This window comes from Kogia breviceps, chromosome 12 (assembly GCF_026419965.1).
Source record: "Kogia breviceps isolate mKogBre1 chromosome 12, mKogBre1 haplotype 1, whole genome shotgun sequence".
Classification (NCBI taxonomy): Eukaryota; Metazoa; Chordata; class Mammalia; order Artiodactyla; family Physeteridae; genus Kogia; species Kogia breviceps.
The window spans coordinates 41,174,864-41,200,543 of NC_081321.1; the positions used below are offsets into that span (position 1 = coordinate 41,174,864).

The 25,680-nt window shown below is 56.8% G+C and overlaps 2 protein-coding genes across 13 annotated transcripts in view; one reads left to right on the forward strand and one right to left on the reverse strand.

Moving 5' to 3' along the window:
• Window positions 1-409: 409 nt before the first annotated feature.
• On the reverse strand, window positions 410-25,435 carry FIGNL2 (fidgetin like 2). Its single transcript, XM_059082777.2, has 2 exons — window positions 25,232-25,435; window positions 410-2,466 (listed from the first exon to the last, which is right to left on the reverse strand). Exon 2 carries the CDS (start codon window positions 2,453-2,455, stop codon window positions 485-487), a length of 1,971 nt encoding a protein of 656 aa, XP_058938760.1. The 5' UTR covers window positions 2,456-2,466; window positions 25,232-25,435; the 3' UTR covers window positions 410-484.
• ANKRD33 (ankyrin repeat domain 33) overlaps window positions 23,770-25,680 on the forward strand; it is a 44,133-nt gene continuing 42,222 nt past the window's right edge. For 2 of the 12 annotated variants that reach the window (XM_067009317.1, XM_067009326.1), the window contains exon 1: window positions 25,197-25,255. The gene's annotated coding sequence lies outside the window, so the exon portion shown is untranslated. Of the gene's footprint in view, window positions 25,256-25,680 lie in introns of all 12 variants that reach the window. The other 10 variants (XM_067009321.1, XM_067009323.1, XM_067009327.1 and 7 more) reach the window with 9 other exon arrangements.

Sequence of the window (25,680 nt, forward strand, 5' to 3'; positions counted from 1 at the left end):
GGTGATAGATGGAGAGAGAGGGGAGGGAGGAGCAAAAGAGAAACAGAACCAGCGCGGGTTGGGGGGGCGGGGTAGGAGGTATGGTCAGTGACAAAGCGACGGGGAAAGAAAACTACGCGAACGCAGAGAGAGGGGGAAGTGGAGGAGGGGGAGGGAGCCATGCAGAAACCAAGGAGACAAAAGGATTGTGGCGAGAGAGCAGGAGTTCCTTCGGCCCCGGGCCGTCCGTCCGCGGAGCGGAGATGGCGAGCTTCCCGTCCACAATAAATAGGAAAAACCTGAGTACACAGCGCATACGGCATCTATCTGCCTAGCAGAAGCATTTTCCTTCCCACGAAAAAAAAACATCCACCGGCAGCCCCCTTCTCTCCCCCACCCCATATCCCTCACTCCGCACCCCCCAGCCCGGTAGGATTAAAGACGTCCCTCCCAAACAGAGGGGCGGGGAGGGGGGCGGCGGCTCCCGCGGCCTCACGGAGCGCCTTCAGTGTCCGAAGCCGTACATTTTGTCCCACTCCACGAACGAGTCCAGCTCCTTGGGCGAGGCCCTAGGGCCCACCTTGGCCAGCGCCGCCTCCAAGTCCTTGTAGGAGAGGGGGCGCTGCAGCCCCGGGAGGCCCGCCCCGGCCGCCGCCTGCTGGCACAGCTGCCCCAACTCGCCCCCGGAGAAGCCCTGGGTGCCCTGCACCAGGGCCGCCAGCTCCCGCTCGCTCAGCGCGCAGCCTTGCTGGGCCAGCGCCCGCTGCAGGATCTGCCCGCGGGCCGGGCCGTCGGGCAGCGTCACGTAGAAGCGGAGAGCGAAGCGCCGGCGAGTCGCCTCGTCCAGGGCCGCGGGCCGCGACGTGGTGCCCACGACCAGCACGCCGTCGGCTCCCGCGCCGCAGCCGCCGTCCAGGCAGGCCAGGAGCGGCGCCTGCAGCGCGCCCGCGGCGGTCGCGCTGTCCTCCCGAGCCGACAGCAGCGCGTCCAGCTCGCTGATAAGGAGCACCGCGGGCGGGCGGCAGCGCGCAGCCGCGAAGGCGGCCTGGAGGAGGCGCGTGCCCTCGGCAGAACCCGGCGCAGCCAGCGTGGCTCCGCGCAGGCGCAGCAGCGTGGCACCCAGCTGTGTGGCGAGGCAGCGACCCAGCAGCGCTTTGCCGGCGCCCCGCGGCCCAAAGAGCAGCACGGTCCGCGGCGGGCGCGGGCTGCCGGGGTAGGCGGGCGGCCTCAACAGGGGCCACACCAGCTCCTCCTCCAGCGCCGCCTTGAGCGCGCCCTGGCCCGCCACGTCCGCCCACTGCACCGGCGGCCCGCAGTCCACCATTTTGCTGGTCACCAGCTCCAGGGCCCCTGGCTCCACACCTTTGGGAGGCTCCCCCGACGGCACCGCGAAGCCCCCGCGGGGAGCCGGCGCCGGGGATCGCTCCGGAAACTTCTCAAAGGGCTCGAGTTGCGGGCCGTAAACGGGGGAGCCCAGGACCTTGAGGGGGACGCCGCCACTGTACTTGCCTGATGCCTCCTCCGCCGCTCCCGGCGGCTTCGCCCGGAACCCGTTGCCCCGACACTCGCCGTTGTCCGCCGCGGGGTAGGAGGCGCCGTCGGCCGCCGGGGCCTTGGTGGGCTCGAAGGCGTACTTGCGGTAGCGGCCCTCGGCGCCTTCGTCGGCCGCCTTGCGCTTCAGCGACACCCCAGCCTCCGAGGCCCCCTGGAAGCCGTAGGAGGAGGGCGGTGGCCGGGACGGGGCGGGCGTGGGCAGGGGCGTGGGCGCCGCCAAGCCCGAGGTTAGATAGGGGGCTGGGGGCGGGGCGGGCGGCGGTGGGAGGGTCCCGTAGCCCGGCTGCGCGGCGTAGCCACCCGCTGGGTAGTTGTACAGAGGCCCAGAGGGGCCGTAGCCTGGCGGGGGCGGGGGCTGCAGGAGCGCGGCCGAGGGAGGCGGGGGCAGCGCGGCGCCGGTCTGCGTACAGTAACCGGGCGCCAGGTACCCCCCTCCGTAGCCCGCCGCGTACTCGGGCGCCGCCGACGGGCCCCCGCACGCGTTGCCGGCGTAGAGGGGTTCAGGCAGGTTACCGGCTAAAACTGGGGAACCCCCGAGGCCCCCGGAGCCGCCCCCAGTGCCCGACTTGGTTCCCGGGAGGCCCTCGTGGAGCGAGGCCAAAGGGTAGGGGGTCTCCGGCCCCGGCCAGGGCTCGGGGTCCCCCTTGGCGCCGTTGAGGAAGGCGGCGTCGCCGTAGCCGCCCAGGGTGGGGCGCTCGTAAGGCGAGTCCAGGACCCCCGAGTACTTCTCTGCGTAGCGCTTGAGGAGGTTGGAAGCAGTGAGGGCAGAGATGTCGTCGTGTGCCCAAGCATAGTGGCAGCGCTGGCGGCCTCCGGGGGGCAGCTCCAACTTGTGGGCCGGCGACGGGGTGGTGGAGGAGACGTCCAGGTGCTGCTCTGGCCACTGGTTGAGGGGCTGGGCGTGTTCCGGTGTCCAGTGCATCTTCGACAGAGCTTCAGGCAAGAGAGAGAAGAGTCTAGTGAGACCCTGCAGAGCCTCTGAGAACCCGTCGACTGCCAGCCACAGGCTGACCTTCTTAAACCTTAGCTTGGGACAGGCTGGTTTCCCAGCATCCACCTACACCTTTCCACCCTCCCCAGGCTGTCTTCTGGCACCAAAAACATCATATTTGACTTGCCCCTCATGTCCCACAATTAAGTTATCTGAAAATACTTTCCGCAGATCCAAGATGGATTTGAAAATGACATGTTTGGCCCTAACTTCACCTTCTAGGTAACGACTATTGTTTTGTCCTGACCCCTCCAGCCCTGCCCTCTAGGACACATGGTCCTTACTTTTAGACCTGTTGTAGTGAAGGGTCAGGCAATGGGTAGTCCCCCCTTCCCCCGCCCCCAGCCCTGGGAAGTCAAACCCAGGTGGGGCTCATTCAGTCACAGATATTTGCTGCACACCCACCATGTGCTGTAGGCGCTACAGAGGCGCTGGGGTTGTGCAGAGGCCCCTGGCCTAGCGGTGGCCTAGCAGTCTGATAGTCCTAAGTGCTCTGTTCACCTTAGCCTTCCCTGAGGCTCCAGGGGCTCCCCTTGGGCCTGAAGTGAGGGATGCCAGTGTCAGTGGCAGCACCATATCGTCCCTGGGAAACCCCAGAGGCTGACCCAGAAGCACTCACTTCCTTTCTAATTGGCTTCTTGTAGTCTCTACCTGATGAAGTTAGAGCACCTGGGTTCCAGACCCAATTCTGCCCATGACGACTGTGTGCAAAGAGCAGGTGCTGCCACCTGCCTCGTTCACAGAATGTTACACCACAGTACAAAAAGTTTGTTTAGAAAAGACATATATGTCTTCTAGAGAAGATGGGACAAAGTTAGTTCACAGCAGTGCGAAGTTAGCGCACATGATAGAAAGTGGGTCACAGGTTTGTCTCGGAGCTTCCCAGGAACCAAATAACTCATCTTGCAAAGTAAAGAAAAAAAACACCATCATACTCAAAAGAAGCAAAAATGCTCCTGGCATAGAGATCACGGAACTTTTTTTCATGGACCTCAGGAAGCCGACCTGTGAGATGTAATAAAAGTGGCCTCTTCAGTGGCCGTGCCGTAAACACGGCAGAAGTGTTAACACAGCTGTTTTGTACACTGTCCCTCAGCACCAGTCCAGGCATGGGCCACACTGGTAAAAGGGATTCAAGGCCTGGGGAACAGCACTCTCCAGGCATATGGCTCCAATTGGTTGGCCTGATCCGAGGATAACATCTCAAAGACTAAATGGGCCCATGACATGCCAGAGAAGATTTTTGCTGATGATTATTTTTCAAACCTAAGCTTTTGATAAGACAAGTTAACCTTACAGGTTCAAAATTCTTTCTTCAACAAAATTTTATCGAGGGACTTCCCTGGTGGTGCAGTGGTTAAGAATCTGCCTGCCAATGCAGGGGACACGGGTTCGAGCCCTGGTCCGGGAAGATCCCACATGCCGCGGAGCAACTAAGCCTGCACGCCACAACTACTGAAGCCCGCGCACCCTAGAGGCCGTGCTCCGCAACAAGAGAAGCCACCGGGATGAGAAGCCCGCGCACCGCAACAAAGAGTAGCCCCCACTCGCTGTAACTAGAGAAAGCCTGCGTGCAGCAACAAAGACCCAACGCAGCCATAAATAAATAAAATTTTTTTAAAAAATTTTTATTGAGCACATACTAAGAGCTGCGCTGGGCATGGGGGCAGGTTGAAAGGTGAATATGATGGTTCAACCAGGTGGAGGAGACAGACAACATCCTTTATGAGGTGGGAAAAGAGAGGTGGTGCCCAGAGGTCTAGGGCTCAGGGGAACATGCCATGCCTAGTTGAGAAGGCCTCACCAGGGAGGGGTATCTTTGCTGGACCTTGAAGGGTGAGAGGCCAAAACTGACGACCAGCTAGAGGGTTCCAGCCCCCTTAAAGATGCAGAGCACAGTGCGTTGAGAAAGCCAGGGCTGAATAGTTCATATGCCCTCTTCCCTCCTTCAAGATGCCTTACTGCCACCTTCTGGAAAATCGTCATAATAAATCTACACATCTACCACGTCTATGATGTGAACTGTGCCCCTTTAGAAGTAGGGCTCCTGTGCAGTGCACAACCTACATAACCATACGCTGTAAGCCTAGAGGGAGCACCAAGAACTGTTGGGTCCCTGGAGCCTTGCAAGTGGGTATATGTGGGGGGAGTGGTAGAAGAGGCTGAAAGTAATCAGACCATTTCTCAGGCTCTCCACAGTTGCCCTGACATGCAGCAGCCTGACTGTATCACCTCTTACGGCTGTAACCTGATGTCAGTGGGTGACGACAGTCTTTGAAAATAAAACTATTTACTCTCATCCCCGCTGCCCTAGGGAAGGCATGAGCCACGGATACTAAATCTTTAAAAGAGAAGTTCTTAGATTTGTTTCGCCTCCATCTGAGAGGTGATCCTGGCCACCCATTATGGCAAGAGAGCAGACCAGAGACAGCAGAACTGAGGGTGAGGTCTGGGGGATGCAGATATGCAGCTCCTACTGAGGGGTCTCCGAAGAACAGAGGCTTTACCTATTGTCAAAGGGGTAATCCCAAGTGGTTCTGCTTGCAGGGTCACATGTGGTAACATCAGTTATACACATGCAAAAATTGTATTATGACGTAGCCCCCCAAACCTGTTTTTTTTTTTAATTCACTATTATCTGTGAATATAGATAAGGAGCTTTGGCTCCTTAATATAGGGAAAAGAGATTTGAACTTGATGAGAGCACTTTCCCTGAACTTATTAAACTGGGCATGCTGGGAGAAAAGGGTGGCCCCTCCCAGAAGGACATACATAGACACAGCAAGAAAGGCTCTGGGTCTGGACTTGTTCACACGCATTTCCCCTCACCCACCGCCAGATCCGCTGCTCCTCCTTGTCATGCGGTATCCTCCCTGCCCCTCAGCGAGCTCCTGCCCTGGCCTGCAGCAGTCTTCACTCAGGTCCCCACTCCAGAGCAAGCACTCGGGCCCTGGTCCGCATTGAACCACTCCACCTCAGCCATTGTGGACTCCAGGAACTCACTACCTCTGGCCCTCCAAACCTGTCCTCCCAGCTCCACACCTGTCTATCTCATCTGCTCCGGGCTCAGCCCCTTCCAGGCTGTCCTAGCCCCTACCCAAGGGGGCCCTTGTCCACCACAGCTCATGCCACCCACCTGGAGACTGTCTCTACCCTCAATCCCCTCAGATACTGGCCTTCCGCTCCAGGCCGTTCTCTTCCATTTTTGCCAGGGGCACGTCTCCCTCACCTCTGGCCTTCCGTTTTCACCTTTATCTACATCTGCATCCATTTTGCAGGCCAGGCGGCCTGAGTGTCCCTCCACCCCAACCCGTGACCCCACCTGGCCCAGGCTGGGACCTTGCCCCATGAATTAACTATTCTTCCCCACTACCAAGGCCTGGCTCCATCCCCACAGCAAGCTTAATTCTTTCCCATTTTCAAAAAGACTTCCTTTACCCTAAGTCCCCCACTAACTACCAGCCCTTCTCTTGCCCTTCTCCTTCATCCTGCGCTCAAGCATCACTCTGCCTGCAGTGATAGCAGGATAGAGCATGCTGCCTCCCTGCCCTCACCCTCAGGCCAGTTACAGCCCTCTCCTCTCACACGGGGAGGTGGGGCCTGCCTGTGGCCCGCCCAATCTCCTGCTAGTCAGCCTCCCGCGGGAGCTGGAGGGATCTCCCTTGGAGGGGGACTCCACCTCCTTCCCAGGTTCATAGGGCACACTGCAGTCCCTACATCAGCTGAGCTACACATGATGGAAGGCCTGGGGGACTCGGGGGAAGGTATGTATGGGTGTTGAATCAGAGAGACCTGGGTTTGAATCCAGGCTCGAACACTTATGGTGTGAGCCTGAGCAGGCTGTCTAACCTCACTGAAGCTCAATTTCTCCATCTGTTAAAGGGCATAACATATGCCTTGCAGAATGGCCATGAGGATTTAAAAAGATAACCTAAGTACACAGTCGGATATAAAGTAGAATGATAAATGGTACAGTTAGGAACCTGAGCAGTGGCCCAACCTTGCTGAGTGAATCCGAACAAGTCACTTCCCCTTGGGGTTGGGGGAATGTGAAGAATGTTCCAGCTCTGATATGACAGACTGGTCCTTATGCCATTTCCTCTCTGCACCCACTGGGGGCAGAGCCAGCCCCTTCTCTGTGCTTTACGCACTGTCTTGTGTAGCCCTCACAACAGCCCAATGAGAAATACTATTGTCATCATCCCCATTTGGCAGATGAAGAGACTGAGGTACAGAGAGATTAATACACCCCTAAGGTCACACAGCTGTTACCTAGGGGAGCAGGACTCAGACCCCAGCAGTCTAACTACAGGGCCCAGGCCCTGACCTCTTGGCTGCACTATCTCCCTGGTCTAGCCCTTGGTACTCACAGAGAGAGAAGAGCCTGAGGCCATGACAGAGCCTCCACCAAGGCTCATTTCCTTGGCCCTAAGGAAACGTGTTTTGGTGTTTACCTGGGAATGTGGCTATGCTTCAAGTGCTGTATGCTTACCCTTCAAACCTGCAGTTGGAAGCACCTCCCCCTGGGGGATCCCAAGTTAACTGTAGGCTGGGCAGACAGTTCCTTATTTGGGTGTGTGGCCTTCGCTGGGGGTGGCTGGGACTCTGTGGAGAAAACGCCACTTTTTGAAACTGCACCCTTTGGGGAGCAAAGGAGGTCAGGCTCCTGAAGCAATTCTTTCTCTGCAGACCCTTGGAGGCTGGAACTCCACTTGACTCCACACACAGAGTGCAGTCCTTCAAACTCACAGGTGGTCAATAAATAGTAACAGAAAGAATTGCTGGATGGAGGGGGAGGAAAGAATTCTATAAAACCCTCCCCTCATTTGTAGGAAGGCTTCCAGGATCAAAGAGGGAAGTGATTGGGCCTTTACAATGGCCAAGGCACTCAATGCACTGATTTCAGTCCTCGTGGGCCTCTCCGATCCCCGTGGACCAGGCCCAGGACACTCCGTGCATCAGGTCTGACACAGGCTGTGATAGTGTGATTCACGATAAGAAATATATATGGGTTGGCCAAAAAATGCGTTCGGATTTTTCTGTAACGTCGTACCGAAAAGCCCGAACGAACTTTTTGGCCAGCCCAATATTTAGTCTTCATCCACTGTTCCTGACTCACAGCTCCCCAGACCCTTGGAATTTCCTAAGCATAAGAGTGACGGGAGCATCTTTCATTATAATATTTGGTCTCTTGTCCGAGTTCCTGAAATAGCTTCAGAGCAATAAAGATGAAATTGGTGTCCTGTGATTCCTAACATGCCCCTTTCAACCACACCTGAGTTTATGTTAATGAGGTGATTTTTGGTAAGCTCCTAGGAAACCTAAGGATGAAGGCTGGTTGTGAGGGGAAGCAGCCATACTTAGAGGGTTGGCACTTTCAGCGCCCCCCACCCCACCTCCCAGGGAAAGGAGAGGGGCTGGAGATTGAGCTCCATCGCCAGTGGCCAGCGGCTTAATCACTGTTGGCTGTGCAAGAGGCCTCCACAAAAACCCCAGAGGACGGGGTTGGGAGAGCTTCTGGGTTGGTGAACACGTGGAGGTGCTGGGAGGGTGGCTGCTGGGAAAGGGCATGGAAGCTCCATGCATCTTCCCATATACCTGCCTTATGCATCTCTTCCATCCCGCTGTTCCTGACTTAAATCCTTTTATAATAAACCAGTAATCTAGTAAGTAAACTGGTTTCTTGAGCTCCGTGAGCAACTCTAGCAAATTAATCGAACTGGAGGAGGGGGTCGTGGGAACCTCTGATTTACACCCCACTGGTCAGAAGCACAGGTAACAGCCCAGACCCATGATTTGGCATCTGAACGGGGCAGTCTTGTAGGACTGGGCCCTTAACCCGTGGGAGCTGCCGCTACCTCCAGCAGATTGTGTCAGAATTGAGTTAAATGTGTAGGACCCCCCAGCTGGTGTCCCAGAACTGGCTGGTGTGTGGAAAACCCACAGGTCTGGTGCTGGAAGTGAAGCAGTGTGAGAGAAAGGGGGACACGCAGGAGGAGTGTGTTTCTCCCTCACACACGCCTCCACCCTCACTCTGACATCAAGAGGCAGCAGACACCCTGAGCTGTCCCTGTGTGACCACGGGCAAGACACCTAACCTCTCCCAGCCTCACTTTCTTCAGCTGTCAAATGAGATGGTGTAGATGATGGATAGCAAACTTGCTGTCACTAGGAACCCTTTAAATGAATTTTATACAGGCTGAGGTGGGAAGGGACCCCAACCATGCGGTGTCAACAACCCCCTCCGACTCCCTAAGGGGGCCCCTAACACGCCCTCCCCATCTCACAGAAGTTCTCTGGTTCAGAATTCCCTGACCCACAGGGCTGGGGGTGGGGCAGGAAGGAGGGGCAGCTGTGTGATGGCTCCAGGCCTGGATGGAGAAGGGCCGATGTCACCCTCCTGAGCCCGCTCCTCGGGCTCCATTATCTCAGCCTGGGACAAAGGGGCTGGAGTGGAGAATCCCATTGTTGGGCCTCGTATGGAAATCTCATTAATCTATTCACCACGGCTCCCACAGGCCTTTTGTCCCAGGCTTTTTGTCTCTCACTCACAACTGATGCCCCGGGGGTCTCCGGCTGCCTGGCAGAGCTTGAAGGGGACGGTTCCCCCATCCACTGGGCCCTGCCCCCTCGTGCCAACCCCCAGTTACTGCAAGAGAGGAGCGGGAGGGCACCCGGGAGCCTCTGGAGGACAGGACAGGTCACCTGCCTCAGCCCTTGCACCCACCATCTAGGAAGCTGTTCCCCCAGCACAGCTGGACCCCCAGCACCCCGCCCTAGACACAGGGCCTAGCGTGGGTAGGGCTCAATAAGTGTTTAGGGGATGAACCGGAAGAGGCCAGAGAGGCAGCTACAAAACTCTGCGCCACAAGGGCCGCAGCCCACTTTCTTCAGGTTCACTGTGTTGTTTCCGTCCAGCCAGCAAACACTTCCATATACCTTCAGAGTGCCAGCCACTGAGCAGCAGCTGTCACAGGGGCAAAACTGGATCAAACCCGTCCTTGCAACTCTACCATCTCACAGGGAAGATAAGGTGAAAGAGGTTATGGCAATAGGAAAGAAGAGAAGAGAAAGGAAAGGAAGAGGCATGGAAAGAGAAAGAAAGAAGGGAAGGAAGAGAAAGAAAGAGGAGGAAAGAATGAAAGAGCAAGAAAGAAAAGAAAAGAATTAACACTGGCAGTTGGGAGGCAGTGGAGCCTATTTTCGGTGGGGAATCAGAGCAGCACCTAAAATGGGTCTCTGCAGACAGAAAGCACTGGGGTGTGTTCGCAGCCGAGCTGAGCAGGGAGTGCTGGCACATCCGTGTCATCACTCACCACCCAACACCCCACCTAAGTAGATAGTATTTACAGATGATAAAACTGAGTCCCAGGGAGGAGGTCCTGCTTGCCCAAGGTCAGAAAGAGGGCCTCCTCCTTCTGGCCAGTGTTCTCCCACCTCCACAGGCTCTGGTAAGGCAAGGATACAGATGGAGGAGCACAGCCCGGAGGAGAGCAGGGGTCCACCCAGCAGATCTCAACACTCCCCTCCATGTCCCTAAACTCACTCCTTGGCTGGAAAAATGGTGGAGAACTGGAGCTGGGGAAGGGGGAAGGGAGAGCCATAGGGAGATGAGGAAGGGGTCACATGCCAGGAGGTGGGAATGGTCGGAGCCAAAAGAAACCTGGAAAACAGCCCTGCTCATTCCAGCCTACAGGGCTTTGCTCACCCAGGTCCACTCACTGGAAAGCTCTCCCTGTGCCAACTAGCTCTTTCCCATCTTTCAAGGCCCACGGCAGGTCCTTCCTCCTTCACGCATCCTCCTTGGCCACTCCAGCCCTAACTGACCCCTTGCCTTTTGGAGAGAGCTGGAGAGAGTCCCTCCTGGCAATAAGAACACAGGCCGTTCTTCCTCTTGCGCCTGGATCCCATCCCCTTTCAATGCCCAGGGACTGTGTTCCCTCAAGTCTCCCGTCTCCTGCATGACCAGTTTCCCCCTCTACTGGGTCATCCTCATCAGCCCACAAACATGCTGCTCCTTTTCCCATCTTGGGGTCGGGGGAGCTCAAGAGGATCTCTTGGTCCCCTTCCAACTACATCCTATTGCACTCTGCTTGCTTTTTACCAAAATAAAAAACAAAACAAAAACAAGAAAGAGTTTAAAAGATGCCTATACGACAAGTTCTGATTCCTCCCCTCCCATTCTCTCTTGAACGCCCTCCATCCAGGCTTGCACGCCCGGCGTTCCAGATGTCTGTGTGCACGTTGTTAAGTCTGACAGTCAGTCAGATGGCCAGTCCTCAGCTCAGCGGCATTGGACTCAGCCGATCCCCCCCTCCTTCCTGAAGCTTCTCTACTGGGCGCCCCGCCCCCTCTCCTCCTCCACCTCTTTCAGACCCTCCTTTCACCCCTCCCCTCTGAGCCTTGCTGAGCCCAGGGCTCAGTCCTTGGAGCCTTCTCTCCACATTCATTCCTTGGAGACCCCATCCAGGCTCACGGCCTTGACCATCGGCTGTACACTGAGGATTCTCCAGCCTAGTTCCACCCCATGCACACCTCGCTGGCATAGTCAACCTTCTTCCTGACCCCTCCCCGCTTAAATGTTTAATGGACACAATTGACATGTCCAAAAAGCAAACTTCGGACTTTCTCACCCACCCCCGACCTACCCACCACCCACTACTCCCACCCTGGGTCTTCCCCACCTCAGGAAATGGCAGCCTCATCCCTTCTAGGTGCTCAGGCCAGAAACCTTGGGGTCACCTCTAACTTCTCTCTTTCGCACCTCCGACCAGCAAATCAGACTCGCCCCGGCTTCCAAATCTATCCAAACTGCAGCCACCTCTCACCACTCTGGCGACATCTCTTACCCAGAGCACGGCAGCAGCCTCCCATTCTCCCCGCCCCATGTCCACTGTCGTCCCCCACTCTCTAGCCGCAACGCAGTAGCCACAGGACCTTTGAAAACATGTCTGAGCATGTCATTCTTCTGCCCAGAAGCTTCCAGAGGCTCCTATCTCACTGGGAATAAAAGCCAGAGTCCTCCTAGTAGCCGACCTCATCCCACTGATTAGCTTCCCCTCACCTCCAGGCCTCCCCTCCCACCACTGTCCCCTGGCGCCTCCCCTCCAGTCACACTGGCTTCCTCACTTGCTCCCCGCACACTGGCTTTGCTCCCACCTCAGAGGCCCTGGCCTTGCTGCACTCTGTGCCTGAGACACTCTTTCCCCAGATCTCTGCACAGCTCACACCTTCACTCACTCCAGGCCTCTGCTCAACTGTCACCTCATCAGATCCTGACCCCCCCAACCTGATGTCCTCTGTAGCACTCATCATAATATGACCTGCTTGTTGCCTTATCTTCTTGTACCCACTGGCAAGTTACATGAAAGCAGGTACTTGGTTTTGGTCACTGTCATATCCCAAGCACCTAGGACAGTACCTAGAGCACAGTAAGTTCTTAACAGACTCTGTCGAGTGGATGGATGGATGAGCAAAGAGGCTTGAAAGTGCTTCTGTGTCCAAATAAAGAAAAAAAATCCAGGTGACTGAATTTGAGCCCACATGAGCTGTTGAGGGTGGCAAGAGGCAAAGCCAGGGAATTACTTCAGGAGTGGATGGGGAGGGATTGCCTGGAAGGGGAATCCGTGTCTGTGAACACCAGAGGACATACCCAGCCCTGATCTGGCTGGAGCTGAGGGACACCCAGGCTCCCAGGGACCCCACCTGGCCTTCTTATTTTTTTATTTTTTTTCTTTTTCCCCCAAAAATCTTCCTCCTCCTCTCTTCCTCCAGCCAGGCCCCTGGGAGAGGACAAAAGGGGCAATGGAATTCCCATCAAAGGCCACCGGACACATGGTAAAGAGATCAGGGCCCTTGGGATCCTGCTTCCTCAAGGTAGTAAGGCCTCCCCGCCAGTCTGGCTCCTCTCTGAGATGGGGGTGGCAGGGGGCGTGGGGTGTGCTCTGGCCCTAGACTCCTCATATGTCAAATGCCAAACAGCAGGAGGCTGGCCAAGCAGCCCCCATCTGGGCTGTGTGTGTGCACACGCGCTGGGGGGAGGGGAGAGTGCAGAAATCCCTGCTTGTGTCCGCGGTCAGGGCCACAGACAAGCTGTGACCATCTGTTGTCGTCTTGAGAGGCCAGGCCAGGGGCCGAGCACCCTTGAGGATAAACCTTCCCTTTCTCCCAGGCTTCTAGTGCTTGCAGAGAACTTGAATAATTACCATTCAGTTTCATCCTCACGACTTCCCTGATAGATAAACATATTCTCCCCATTTTACAGAAGAGGAAATGGAGGCTCCGAGAAGGGGGAGTGATTCTCCCAAGGTCACAACAGCTAGAAAGAGGGGAAGCTGAGATTCTCAGCCCATCCTGCCAGCCCCTCCCTATCTCAGCCTTGGCCAAGGTGCCTGGGTGCCAAACACAGGGCCCCATCAGGGCTAGGCTCTCAGGCACAGCTCCACCCCAAGCCTGCTCCCCACCCCCTCTTCCAGAAAGCCTTCTAGGACTGACACCCCAAGGAAGTTCTAAGATGCTTCAAAGTCTAGAGCTCTATACAGCCACTCCTTTCCCACCCTGGGCTGTTGGTCTGTCCCTGGGTATTGGGCCCCCTCACCGGCCAGGACCTCTTAAGGGCCACCCACCACACTGGGGCTGGGGTGCTCTGACAGACTGGGGAGGGGGCACCGCACGCTGTGAAGAACCCCGCCTAAGGTCACACAGGCAGGAAGGGATCTGCACCCAAGAGCCTGGCTTCCACCTCTGGACACAGCCTCTAATCCTGTGCTGCCCACATGGCAGCTGCTAGCCACAGGGAGCTATTTAAATTCATTAAAATGTACTAATTATTTAAAATTAAATCACTTATTAATTATTTAAAAATAAAAAATGTATTATTAAAGTGAAATTCAATTAAAGGAATTTCCTCGACAGCACTAGCCACACTCCAAGCTCTCACTAGTCACATGCGGTAGTGGCACCTGCATGGTCAGTGCAGACACAGAGCGTCCCCATCACTGCAGAAAGTTCCATGGGACAGTGCTGCTCTCATCCCAGCCAGGACTTGCTTCTGCAGCCGGGGTGCTTCCCACTACAGCTGGAGCCTCTGCCGCTTTCTCTTGAACTTGAATGGAGTCTCACGTCTTAGGGTCTCCAGGTAAGACATCCCTAGGACTCGGATTCCGTTCCTCAGGACTTCAGCTTCCCCAGGAGCCAGGGAGGGAGGGCAGATGAGCTGAACCCACCACTCCCCGCCAGCCCAGCCTGTCCCGCCTGCCACCAGCAGAGGGGCACGCTGAAGAGGAGAGGACAGTAGGACAGGGCAGTTTGTCATCTGGCCCTTCAGTCTGTGCCTCCTTCCCTCCCCCATCAGCTGCTTAACACCCATCCCCCCTCACCTACCATCCTCATCCTCATCAAATCCCATGGACAGATGGGGGCCGGCAGGGAAAAACGTGATCACTGTGAAAGCACTCTCCAGTGCAACAGAGTCTGGGGGTCACAGCTGTGTCCCCTGTGGCCTGGCCAGTCCTTCATGCCCGCCCTTGTGTCAGCAGTGAGAGAAGGTGGCGGGGGCGCGGAGTACTTAGGAATCTTAGGGGGAGATTTAGGAATCTGTAGACGCTGGATTATTCTAGCCGACACAACCCCAGTTAAAAATGCAGTCAGTCATGTGGTCACTCATCCATCCATCCATTCAGCGCACATTGAATAAGTCCCACCACGTCAAGAGGTAATAAGAGGATGTAAAGATGGACAGGTGGGCTCCCTAACCAGCTTGACCAGGTAGGGATGTGGCTTATTCTGGACTTAATCCTCCTTGCAGGCTAGATGAAGATCCTTTGTCTCTGCCCAGTGGTCTGAGCAGGATGGACAGCCCCCCCCAAATCCCCCCAAACAGGCGCACAGAGCGTGTGCGCGCTCGCGCGTGCATGCACACACACACACACACACACACACACTGCCAGCTGCTGCCATGAACTCCCTCCCATGGTCTTTCTAGCCAATCACAGCACTGAAGGGTAAGTCTCACTGCCCAGCGGCCCCCAGGGAGTGTATTAGCACATTTGAACCGCTCAACCTGCAATGACAAAGCCTGGGGCCTTGGGAGGAGACACAGCAGGAGGGGAGGGGGGCCTGTGGGGAGCTGTCCTCCCTCCTCTCCCAGGGGAAAGCTCAGGACTAAATTAAGCATTCTGGGGCACAGAGGAATTTGGGGGCCCCAGCTCCAGCAGTGAATAAGCGATCCATAAAATCCCAATTTACACACTCACTGATCAAACGGACCATCTACTCCCCTAGGAACTTGGGCATGGCTCCTGGGCTTTCCCCTCTCTTGCAGAAGGTCCTGGGGTGCCAGAGCCAGGACACAGGCAGCCAACGCTTTATCTGCAGACTCAGTCCCATCCCCAACCCCCATGAGGCACATCCATTCCCAGGGCTTGGGGACCTGCCTGTACCCACTGTGATCTGGCTGCCTTTGGTGGGACTCATCAGGTCTGCCCTCTATGAATGACAGCTCTTTTTCTCTCCTGTGCTGCCCCGGGGCTGCAGGGGCTGACATCAGCCTCATCAGAGCTGCTAATCACTTTTCCAGCTCTGAAGCCCTGCTCTCCTGCCCACTTCCTTCTTTCCGACAGCCCCTCCATGTTTTGTCTTGACCCTCATCCTGGTGGCTGTAGCTGCTGGGAGATGCTCTAAGCCCTCTCCTTCCAGCCACACAATCTCACCCCTTCCGCAGGCTGGGAAGATATCCAGAAACACAGGGCAAGGTATACGGGTTACCTATCCCCAACTCATCTATCTCCCTGGAGACAGCAGGTAGGGAGAACTGGCCTAGTTATCACCCTTACCCCTTCTTCCAAAGAAAACTCAATTTGTCTCTACCTACCTCGATTTTGTTTGCTTTATTTAGGCTGCCTGAAATTTCAGTAACAGAAAACCATTCTGGTTAACAGGCATCCTCTTTTAAACTACCTACAGGTCTGGGAGGTTCTGGGCTATCAGCCACTCGGCCCTCAATGAAAGTTAGCAAAGCTGATTGGCTTCTCTCCATGCCTGCTTGAGAGTGGCCCTACTGAACAAGTAGAATTTTCATCAAGGCCAAGTAAAGCGAGTCTTCGGGGCTGGTAACTGCGTTAAGGGCAGCACAGCCCACCCTACTACGCCCTCTTCTCACTACCTGAGCTGTGTTGGAGCAGGTTAGTGGGGGCTTTAACTGCTGGGCCCTGGGACAGGACAGAAAGGGAGTGAGGGCTCACCCTATGTTCATGCTTTCCAGAGGGCTTGGTGGGTCAGGCTGCTATCTCCCAGAGGCCATTGCCTCCTGGGCCCGGAGCTTGATCTCCATGACGTCATTGAGTCCCCCCAACAGACTGCTAGGAGGGGTTTATGGTGCGAGCCCACTGGACAGCAGGACACACTCCTTCCCTTCTTCCTCCTTTCCTCACCTTCACTGGCTGCTCCCAGGGACCCTCAAATGTAGCCTGGACTCACTGGTGACTTCAGTTAGGCAGGTGTCTGAAGACTGACCTGGGGCTGGGGGTCTCTGAGCCGACCCTGGCAAGCCCAGGGGTCCATCTGGAGGTCACAGTCCCACCTCCTTCCTAGGGCTCAGATGATGCAGGGAGTGGGTCAGCCTCTGAGATGTGGGGCAAGTGTCTCAACCTCTCTGTTTCCTCCGGTGTGAAATGGGGGAACCAGCATGTCCCAGCATGCCCCCCAGGCTGGCATGAGGGCAGTGAAGGAAGGGTGGTACTCTCAAGAGTGGCTGGAGGAAAAAAAAAAAAAAAAATAGTGGCTGGAGGGAGCCAGGGGCTGGGGCAAGACACCAGGCCTGGCTCTGACTTGGTTCCCAAGAGGGCTGGCCAGGCACTTCAGCCTGAAAAAGGCGGGGTCGGGGAGACTCTTTGGCGCCAAAAGGATCCAATGTGCTTGAGAGACCCCTAGGAGAGCAGGGAAGTTTCCAAGCTGGGCCCCAGAGTGGAGGCATCACCCTGCAGTGTAAGGCCCCTGTCCTGCCCCTCTCGACTGCTGGGTGGGACTGTGGGGGGAACTGAGTTCCAGACCGTGGCTTCCCTGGACGTCCTGCCTGACCCCTGGCCCTGCTGCCCTGTGTCCTGGAGCACCTCTCACCCACTCCTCCTCTGCCAATAGAAGGAGGAGCCCCAGGGCCCTGCCCCCTCTCTGCCCTCTGTCCAACTTAGAAAATGCCCAGATAATGTCGCATGCCCCTTCAGGTCCCTCTTGAGAACCCGCTGTGCCAGACCCAACTTCATCCCGAGCCACACTTTTCCTGTCCCTGGGAATCTTGGGGAGCCCTCGGCTTCTCAACACCGAGTGCGGACAGCAGCGGGCACTGGTGGAGGAGGCTGTGGTCACTGGGGTTACTGGCCAGTTTGGGCAGCCCTGCTCGCCAGGGCTGGGTGAGACCCTCCTAGTGCCTGTCTCCTCGTGGATCTGCATCTGGGGCCCTTCGCCCCTTGGGACTTGGCCCTGCATGGCTGTGGGAGGGGGAGGAGGTCAGGGCTCTTGAGCAGTGTTCAGTCGTAGGCCCCTTGTGCGATCTAGTAAACCTGTGGCCTGTTCTCAAAAGTATCTGTCAGTGCATAAGATAAAAATACACAAGAGAAAAAAAAGGTGTAACTATATATCGTGACAGATGTTAGCTAGACTTATTGTGGTGACCATTTCATACTATATACGAAAATCAAATCATTATGTTGTACACCTGAAACTAATGTTATATGTCAATTATACCTCAATTAAGAAACAAATAATACATGGGACTACTTTGTCAATTATACCTTAATAAACCTGGGGAGGGGGTAGAATTTTTAAAATATTCAATACACGGGGCTACAAAGGGAATTAATAACACTGGAATACAACTCTATTCATGAGCTCCTCCGGGATCACAGATCACGGGTGGTTTAGCCCAAGAGACAAAGGCCCCCTCTCAGACCCCACCCCCTTCCCCCCAGCCAAGCTTAAGATCCAAGGTTGACTTGAGTCAGTCTGGGTGGCATGTGACCTCCAGAAGGCTTAAGCTTTAAAGTCTGTGTGATCCTATGTTCCCGGGCCCCAAAATACCCCCCTCCCTGTGCATAGGGGTATGTGAGAGACACCCCGCACAGGGCCAGAGCAGAGCAGAGGTAAGGGCGCAGGCCCAGGCAGCCTACCCAGGCTTCCCCAGCGGCTGCCTCTGCCCCCTCCTACTCCCTTCCCAGCCCTGGGGGAGCCGAGCTGAGTAACTCCAGCTATGCAGCCTGGCCGGTCTACCTGGGCGTGAGTGGGCAGGGCTGTCCTCGAGGGGGTGGCCCCCTACACCTGCGGGGCCACAGGAACAGAAAGAGAAATGGGGGGGGGGATGGTGCTAGGCAAAACCCAAACAACCACAGCAACTCCTGTCTGCTCTGATCTGGGACCCCAGCACATGTGCCAAGCACTGCTGTAAGCACATGAGCTCATGTAATCCTCACAATAACCCCAGGAAGGAAGTATGATTGTTACTCCCATGTTACAGAGGAGGAAACTGAAGCATAGTTAACTTGTCGAAGTCACCAAGCTAGGACATGGTGCTGGGTGGCAGCTCTGTGCAGGCCCTCAGCTCCCCCCCCACCCCATCCTTGAATGAGGCGAATCTGCCGTGAAAGACTTTTGGCTTAATGTTAGCTGTCTGAGAACATGAAGGTTGTCTCTGGAAGTGATAAGCTCCCCATCAGTAGAGGCATTCAACATGAGAGGCTGTCTACAGGGAGGGGCACTCTTGGGCAAGTTGATGGGCTCTTCCTCTCCTCTCTGCAATTTTTCTGGATCATCCCCACTTACATGTCTAATAGGCACTGCAAACCCAACAAGTCTAAAAACTGAACTCCTGACCAACCCCACCCCGATGAGGCAGCTCCATCTTTCCCAATAAGGGGCTCAAACCCCAAAACTCTGACCCAAGAGGGCTACAGTATGGAAGCTGGTGACAGGAGAATGGCCATCCCACATAGAACACAGGCCACCTGGAAAAGGAGCCCCTTCCTAGAGGGGTGAGCGTCTGGCCACCAATGACTGCTGTCTCTCTGAGGAGCTGGGTGGGAGGTGTGATCACCCCTGGTGGCCAAAGTCCCCCTGGAGGCCCTCTGCCCCAACAGAAACCTCCAGGTAGACCGGGTAGATGTGCGAGAACATGAGGCAGGGGGAGGTGTCTTTTTGCAGTATAACCCGAATCTCGCCAGTTTTCTTTCCCCACTGGCCTGGAAAGAAGAAAAAACACCCCAGACTCTCGAGCATCCAAGGGCCCAACAGGCCAGTCAGCAGCAGGTGGACTCTCCCAGTTTCCTAATTCCCACTGTCACAAAGATGGAGCTGCCTCATCGGGGTGGGGTGGTCAGGAGTTCAGTTTTTAGACTTGCTGGGTTTGCAGTGCCTATTAGACATGTAAGTGGGGATGACCCAGAAAAATTGCAGAGAGGAGAGGAAGAGCCCGAATTAGGGCCTCTGTCACCTATGAACAGCCTCCCTCGGGAAAAAGAAGTCTCCTCGGGACTCTGCCCGAAGATGCAAGGCCCTGCTGTGAAGGAAGTGGTCTTTTCCCAAGTCTCTCCTCTCCATCCCATCCTGGGTCCTGTCCACCGCGCCCCAGCTCAAGCGCCTATCGGAGGCTCCCTCCTACGCAGGGAAAACAAGGAGAGCGGTTCTGAAAGCTTAGCCTGTTCTTTTGCCTATTCGCTGGTCCTTGACTGTCTTGTAAGCTCCTGGAAAGTGGGACCACATCAGAAATAATGCTTGTTGGATGAAAGCCTGCCCAGATAAAGTATCTGGGCCTGGCTCAGGGCCCTGCTGAGTGTGAGGTGAGTGTAGCAGTGCTTTACGTGGGTGCCTGCAGCAAAGGAAAGAGCGCCAGAGCTAAGGATGGGATCTGCTCCTTCCAGGCCACATGGGAAGCTGAGGGTTGTTATGGAAGATCCGAGGCAGGAAAGTCCCACTCAGGGGCTGGTATGTAGGTGACCGGGGAGTGTGTGGGGAGTCTCAAGGGCCCAGGAGTCCCGGCCCTGGGCACCATCTGGAACCTGGCTGAGATACGCCCAGGACCTGGCACAGTGCCAGGACCCAGCAGGTGCTCGACCCAGGTTTGTTAGAATAAAATGCAGCCTCTTTGCCACATCTTCCCATCCATCCCTGATTGATTAATTCCAGCACTGGGCAGGGGATCAGGTGGCTTCAATCTGCCAGGCAGTGAGGGGAGGCAGCTTCCACCTCCCGGATTCCAGAGGTAGCCAAGCTGGCTCCCCTCTCACCTACCTCCTGAGCCCCCAATCCTGCCCTGACTCTACTTTGGAGAGAGCTTCATAGATGGCCTGGGCAAGCCCTGCCCTGGGCCAGAACTTTCACACACGTCTCCTTTTTCTCCTTGCTCCTACGCTGGGAGTTGGTTCTCTGCAGTGGGTACCGAATCACCAAGTAGGTCACCATAGGTAGGCATGTACTTCAGAGACAAGGACACACTATGTGAAACCAACACCTCTATCACCTATGAACTCACTCACCAGTGTTCTTACCCCCATTTTGCAGAGGAAGACATAGAGACACAAACAGAGTATGTGACTTGTCCAGGGCAATTAGACCTGATTAGGGGCAGGGTCATTGCAGCCCAGGGCTTGGCCCCTCGGGTGGGGGACATGATTGGTCATCATAAAGTGGGATTGGGGCCTACGGAGTTTGGTCGGAGGCCACTGCCTATGGCTACCATTCACTGAGAACACCCCACCCCACCACCAGTCCCCAAGGTGAATTGCAAAGGCTGACTGTCCACGCCTCCGTACTAAAGGAAAAGAGAGCCAGGCACCTGGATGGTTCCCACTGCAATCCCTTCTCCTTGGCTGGCCCAAGCAGGAAACTGTCAGCATCGACAGCAATCACAGATGGTCCCAACTCACAGTGGTTTGACTTACAACTTTTTGACTTTACAGTGGTGTGATACGCATTCAGTAGAAGCCGTACTTTGATTTGTGAATGTTGATCTTTTCCCAGGCTAGCGATCAATATGCAGTAGGCTGGGCAGTGGCAGTGAGCCGCAGCTCCCAGTCAGCCATGCCGTCACGAGGGTAAACAACTGATACAAAACAACCATTTTGCACCCATTAAACCATTCTGTTTTTCACTTTCGGTACAGTCTTCAATAACTTACATGAGATATTGAACACTTTATTATAAAATACGCTTTGTGTTTGATGATTTTGCCCAACTGTAAGCTAACGGAAGTTTTCTGGGCACCTGTAAGGTAGGCTAGGCTAAGCTATGATGTTCAGTAGGCTAGGTGTATTAACTGTTTTTGACTTACAATAATTTTAACTTACGATGGTTTTATCAGGACATGACCCCATCGTAAGTCAAGGAAGATCTGTATAGCCCTGAGCACTGTCCCCTGCATTTCTTTTTTTTTTTTTTTTTTTTTTTTTTTTTGCGGTACGTGGGCCTCTCACTGCTGTGGCCTCTCCCATTGCGGAGTGCAGGCTCCGGACGCGCAGGCTCAGCGGCCATGGCTCACGGGCCCAGCCGCTCCATGGCATGTGGGATCTTCCCGGACCGGGGCACGAACCCGTGTCCCCTGCATCGGCAGGCAGACGCTCAACCACTGCGCCACCAGGGAAGCCCTGTCCCCTGCATTTCTGACCAGGCCCTCACAGGCCCACAGTCCTTCAAGACTGGGACTCAGGGCCTCTAGCTCCTGACTCATTTAATCCTCATGATAACGTTTATGAGGAGGGCACCGTGATTAGTACCATTTCTCAGATGAGATATAGAATATTTAATAAGCACTGTGTAAATAAATATTAGCTATGACTCATCAAGTCACTCAAGAGAAGAGCTAGACTCTCTTGCCACTCATCCTTGTTCCTGGGGATGAGTGGGTCCTAAAACAAAACAACTCCTGGACCTCCTCTCTCCAGGTGACACATTCAGAGGTGACTAGCCCATACCCCGACCCAGGCAGTGTGAACCTTTCCCACGCAAAGGCTGGCCCAGCAGCTCCGTCCGATACCCCTGGTCTCTTGGCTCACCCTGCCCACCTTCCATGGAGACAGCACCAAGTGGAGGGCAGGAGTGCTGGGCTGCAGGCCTCACTCCACTCTCAGCACTTCAGGGGGGGTCTGGATTGGGGTGAGGGTTTCTTGATGTAGGGTTCCCATGGGTGTCATGGGGTCCAAGAACCCTCTAAAGCAGAAGGCAAAGTCTAGTATCAAGTGATGGAAGTGCATTTTTCTGGGGATGGCTTTTGAGGGGGTCTGTAAATCAACAAAAAGTTATGGACCCAGGACTGGGTAATCTTGAAGACCCCTCCCATTTCTAGTATTCTTGGGCTACATGCATTTAAACATAAACTCCACTCCTCATCCTTCAAGGCCAACCTCAGCAGCCACTCTGGAAAACTCAAGATTTCTTGCTTCTTTGACTGCAGCATAAGGCTTGGGACCCACATAGCCTTGTAGGGTCTCTCCTGCCTTGATCTTCCTCACTAGCCTGCCAGCTCCAAAAAGGGAGGAGGGCCAGCCCAGGGCTGAGATGGCAGAAGGCACCAGTATACCCCATGGTCGGCCTAGTGGGGCTTACCCCAGCCCACAGCCTCTGTCCACAGGAAGGCAGAGGCTCTCGGTATTGTGGACCACAGGTGTACCCGGCCTCAGGTCCACCTCTCTCCACAGTGCCCCTGGAACCTCACTGAGCCATGCTCCCACAAAGAACCTGGTTTTCATTAAATCAGGTGGAGGAGTCATTAGCTGCCAGCCAAGTCAAGAAGAAGCAAACTTCTGCTAGAAGGCATAGGGAGAGCAAGGGAGACCAGCCTGTCCCCTGTGATCCCTGGCTGACAGAGGTGGGGGGAGGGGGAGGCGGGAAGGCTGGGCTCCTAAGGGTCCAGCAACTGCAGCAGTAGGAGCTGGGGGTGGAGAGTGGGGGCAGTCTTGGCCCAGATAATAAGCAATTGTTAATGTGATCCATATGGATCCTGACTGGCCTCTCTGTTTAACAGGATGATAATGGCAGGGAAAGAATGCTGGTCTGTGGGGAAAGGAAGGGGCAAAGTCCTCCCCGACTTGGGGATGGGGGAGGGTCAGCAAATGAGGAGGAGGAAGAGACCCACCCAGGGGTCTCCCCCCACCCAGGAGCACAGTTATTTGCCTGGAAGTGTCCAGATGCCATGTTTTGCAGGTTGCCCTTACAAAACCCCTTTTATTCACCCAACAAATATTTATGGAGCACCCACAAGGTGCCAGGCGTCCCCAGTGGGGACGGGGCGTGGGGAAGTGTATGCTCCACCCCTGTCCTCCAGGAGGAAAAGCCTAGTGTGGACTGAGCCTCAGAGGCTGACAGGAGGCACAGGTGCAGGGTTAGGAGAACATGTAGAGAGGAGCAAGTGACAAGAGCTGCGGGCTCTGAAGAGGGTATATGGAGGAAGTGTGGCATCCCAGTCGGGCCTTGAAGAATGTGGAGGTTGTGGAGAGACAGGGACAATGGGAAAGCATTTGGCTGAGGGAACAGCCAGAGCAAAGGCAGAGAGGCGTGAAATTGCGTGGAGAGAGTCTGAGGTCTCAGCAATAAAGCTGCAGCCCAAGCAGGGGAGGGGAGGGGAGGGGATTCTTGCTCCATAAAAAGCTGTGGCCATGGATGACCAGGGGGAAGGCAGGAAAGGGCTCTGAGAACAACACACTCCAGTCTAGTCCCTCTCCCGCCCCGCTCCAGTCAGCATAGTGGAATTGTCCACTCATGGGATCCTCAGCCCAGCCCAGTCCACCCTTACACCACAGCCCGAAAATCCCGCAGGCCCTCGGAGGTCAAACTCATCCCTGTGTCTCTCAGCCCTCCTCTTTTTCTCCTGAGGAGACGGGGGTCCCCCTGAAAAGTGGGGGTTATTGGGCCTCCCCCGGAGCAACTCCGCTGCCCCACAGAGCTAATTCCCTTTGGCGCAAGAGGGCTTTCCCCCGAGAAGATATTACCGGGAGGGCACGAAGGTCGCTCCTTACAGGGGTGGTTGCTGAGGACACCAGTGGAATCAAGTGGAAATAAATGAAATGGCGTTAAATACGGGAGAGGGGGATTTACGAGGCCTGTCACCCGGTGGAGCGAAGCTGGCCGGCAGGCCCCGCCCCTTTCTCGCCCACCCCAGTAAGTCCCGTCCCGCCCCCTGCCCAGCCGCTCCGGCGGCCGCCGGGTACCGGCGTGCGGCTGGGTCCCCGCGGCGCTCAGCCACGAGCCGCGCAGCGCGTCCGTCCTCCGGGGTCACAGCGCAGCGGAGGACGGCGCTTGCTCCCGGCTAGGAGCTCCGGGATGGGGGCTCTGAGGAACCCCAGCCCGGCCGCTTCCAGGACGAGGCACAGGGGTTCAGGTTGGACTCTGGAAGGGTCTGGGGCTCCCCTGTGCAGGGTCAGAATTCTTTGGACCACTGCATCACCTGGCCCACTCCAGCGACTCCACAGGGAAGGCTCTGGGCCCCGAGAACCGAGAAGTTCTCCCGCCCCGCGGAAGCCCAGAGTGGGCTTCGAAACGGATCCCCATTCCTCGCTGCCTGGCCGAGGGCTGGAGTCCGCTCAGCCGCGGCAGCCCGCGCGGACGACAACACAAACATTCTTCCGTCCTCTATTCTCCTCCAAATTAGGTATCCATGGAGACAGGGCCTGGCAGCCTGACAGCCCCACGGCCTAATCCTGATTTAGTGACCGTCCCTTTAACAGCCCACCCACCCGTCCACCCACCGCTGCGCTCTGGGCTCCTGGCTGCCTCTGGACGCAGACTCCAGGCCACTTACACTCGCCCCCGCGCAGACCCCTTCCCAGGCCTCCTCCGCCCAGGGGCCGAGAAGGGGGCCTACATTTGCTGAGCACCTACTGTGTGCCCAACCCTAGCGGAGGACCCTCTATCGAGCGGGTTCCTTAGCAAGGGAATCTCTGTGTAGACAGACCAAGAGAGGGCTCTTGGAGTGGGGAAGTTTAAAGGGCTCTCGTGAGAGAGGGCCGGGAGCTCAGAGGGTCACCCTCGCAGCCTGTAGCGCACGGGTGAAGGTAAGTTGCTTCCTGCAACACCCTGACTCTGAGATGGGGGCTATGCTCTCCCGGGCCAGAAGAGAAGAAAGGCAGGGGTTGGGCGTGAGCGACGCAGGACCCGCAGGGCCCGAAGTGGCTTCAGTCTCCTGTCACTGCCCCGTCACGATGCGGGGGAATCTCCGGGCCTGGAACCCAGTCCCCACCCCCCTCCCTCACACACAGGGGCCGCTGGACAAAGACCTGACGGAGTGGGAGGGGCCTCGGGCCGGCCCTCGGGCTCCGGACACTGGATCCTTCTGGGACCCGAACCCGCAAATTCTGGTTCCCCACCCCCAATCCCGCAGGCTCCCCCCAGAGCCTGCTGCTCGCTACTGCTGCAGCCTCCGCACCAAAGGGGGCGGCGAACAGGGTGCCCGTCGGCTGCGGAGAGGAGAGCCCCTTCTCTGCCCGCCCCCTCCCCCCGGGAAGTGACCCTCGGCTCCCACGCACCCGCCGGGGTCTCTCGCTGGCCTTGCCCTTCGACCCCCGCCTCGTTGAACCCCGCGCCCCGCAGCCCCCGCCCTCTCCGGCCCTCGCACTGCCCCGCGCCCGCGGACAAAGCTCCGGACACCCCGACCGAACGAACGGTCACCACCCCCTGACCCCGGCCCGCCCGCGCGCTCTCGTGCCTGCCCCCGCCGGGCCCGCGGCCCCGTACCTCGGCATCCCGGCCGGGTCCTAGGTGAGTGTGCGCGGTCTGGGGGGGCGTCCGGCCCCGGGGCTGGGGCGCGGGCCGGGGGCGACAGGCCGGGACTGGGGGGCAGCGGCGCTCACCATCCTGGAGCCGCTACTGCTGCGGCTGCTGCGGCCGCCGCGGGCGGGAGCGGGACTGGGCAGTGGGGGTGGCCGGACAAGGGGCCGCCCCGGCTACCCCCGCAGGCAGGACCCCCACCCCCACCCCCGCCTCCCCTCGCCCGCCCCCAGCGCCCTCCCTCGCAGGCCTTTGCTCCCCTCCCCTTTCCCTGCTCCTCCCCTCCCCTCGTGCCCCTCCCTTCCCCCCAACTCCCGCCCCTTCCCCGGCCCTCTCCACCCCGGCTGCTTCCCCGCCCTCCCCTCCTCGTCCCCGCCCCGCCCCCACCTCCCCTGGGCTCGCCCTGCCCCTCCTCT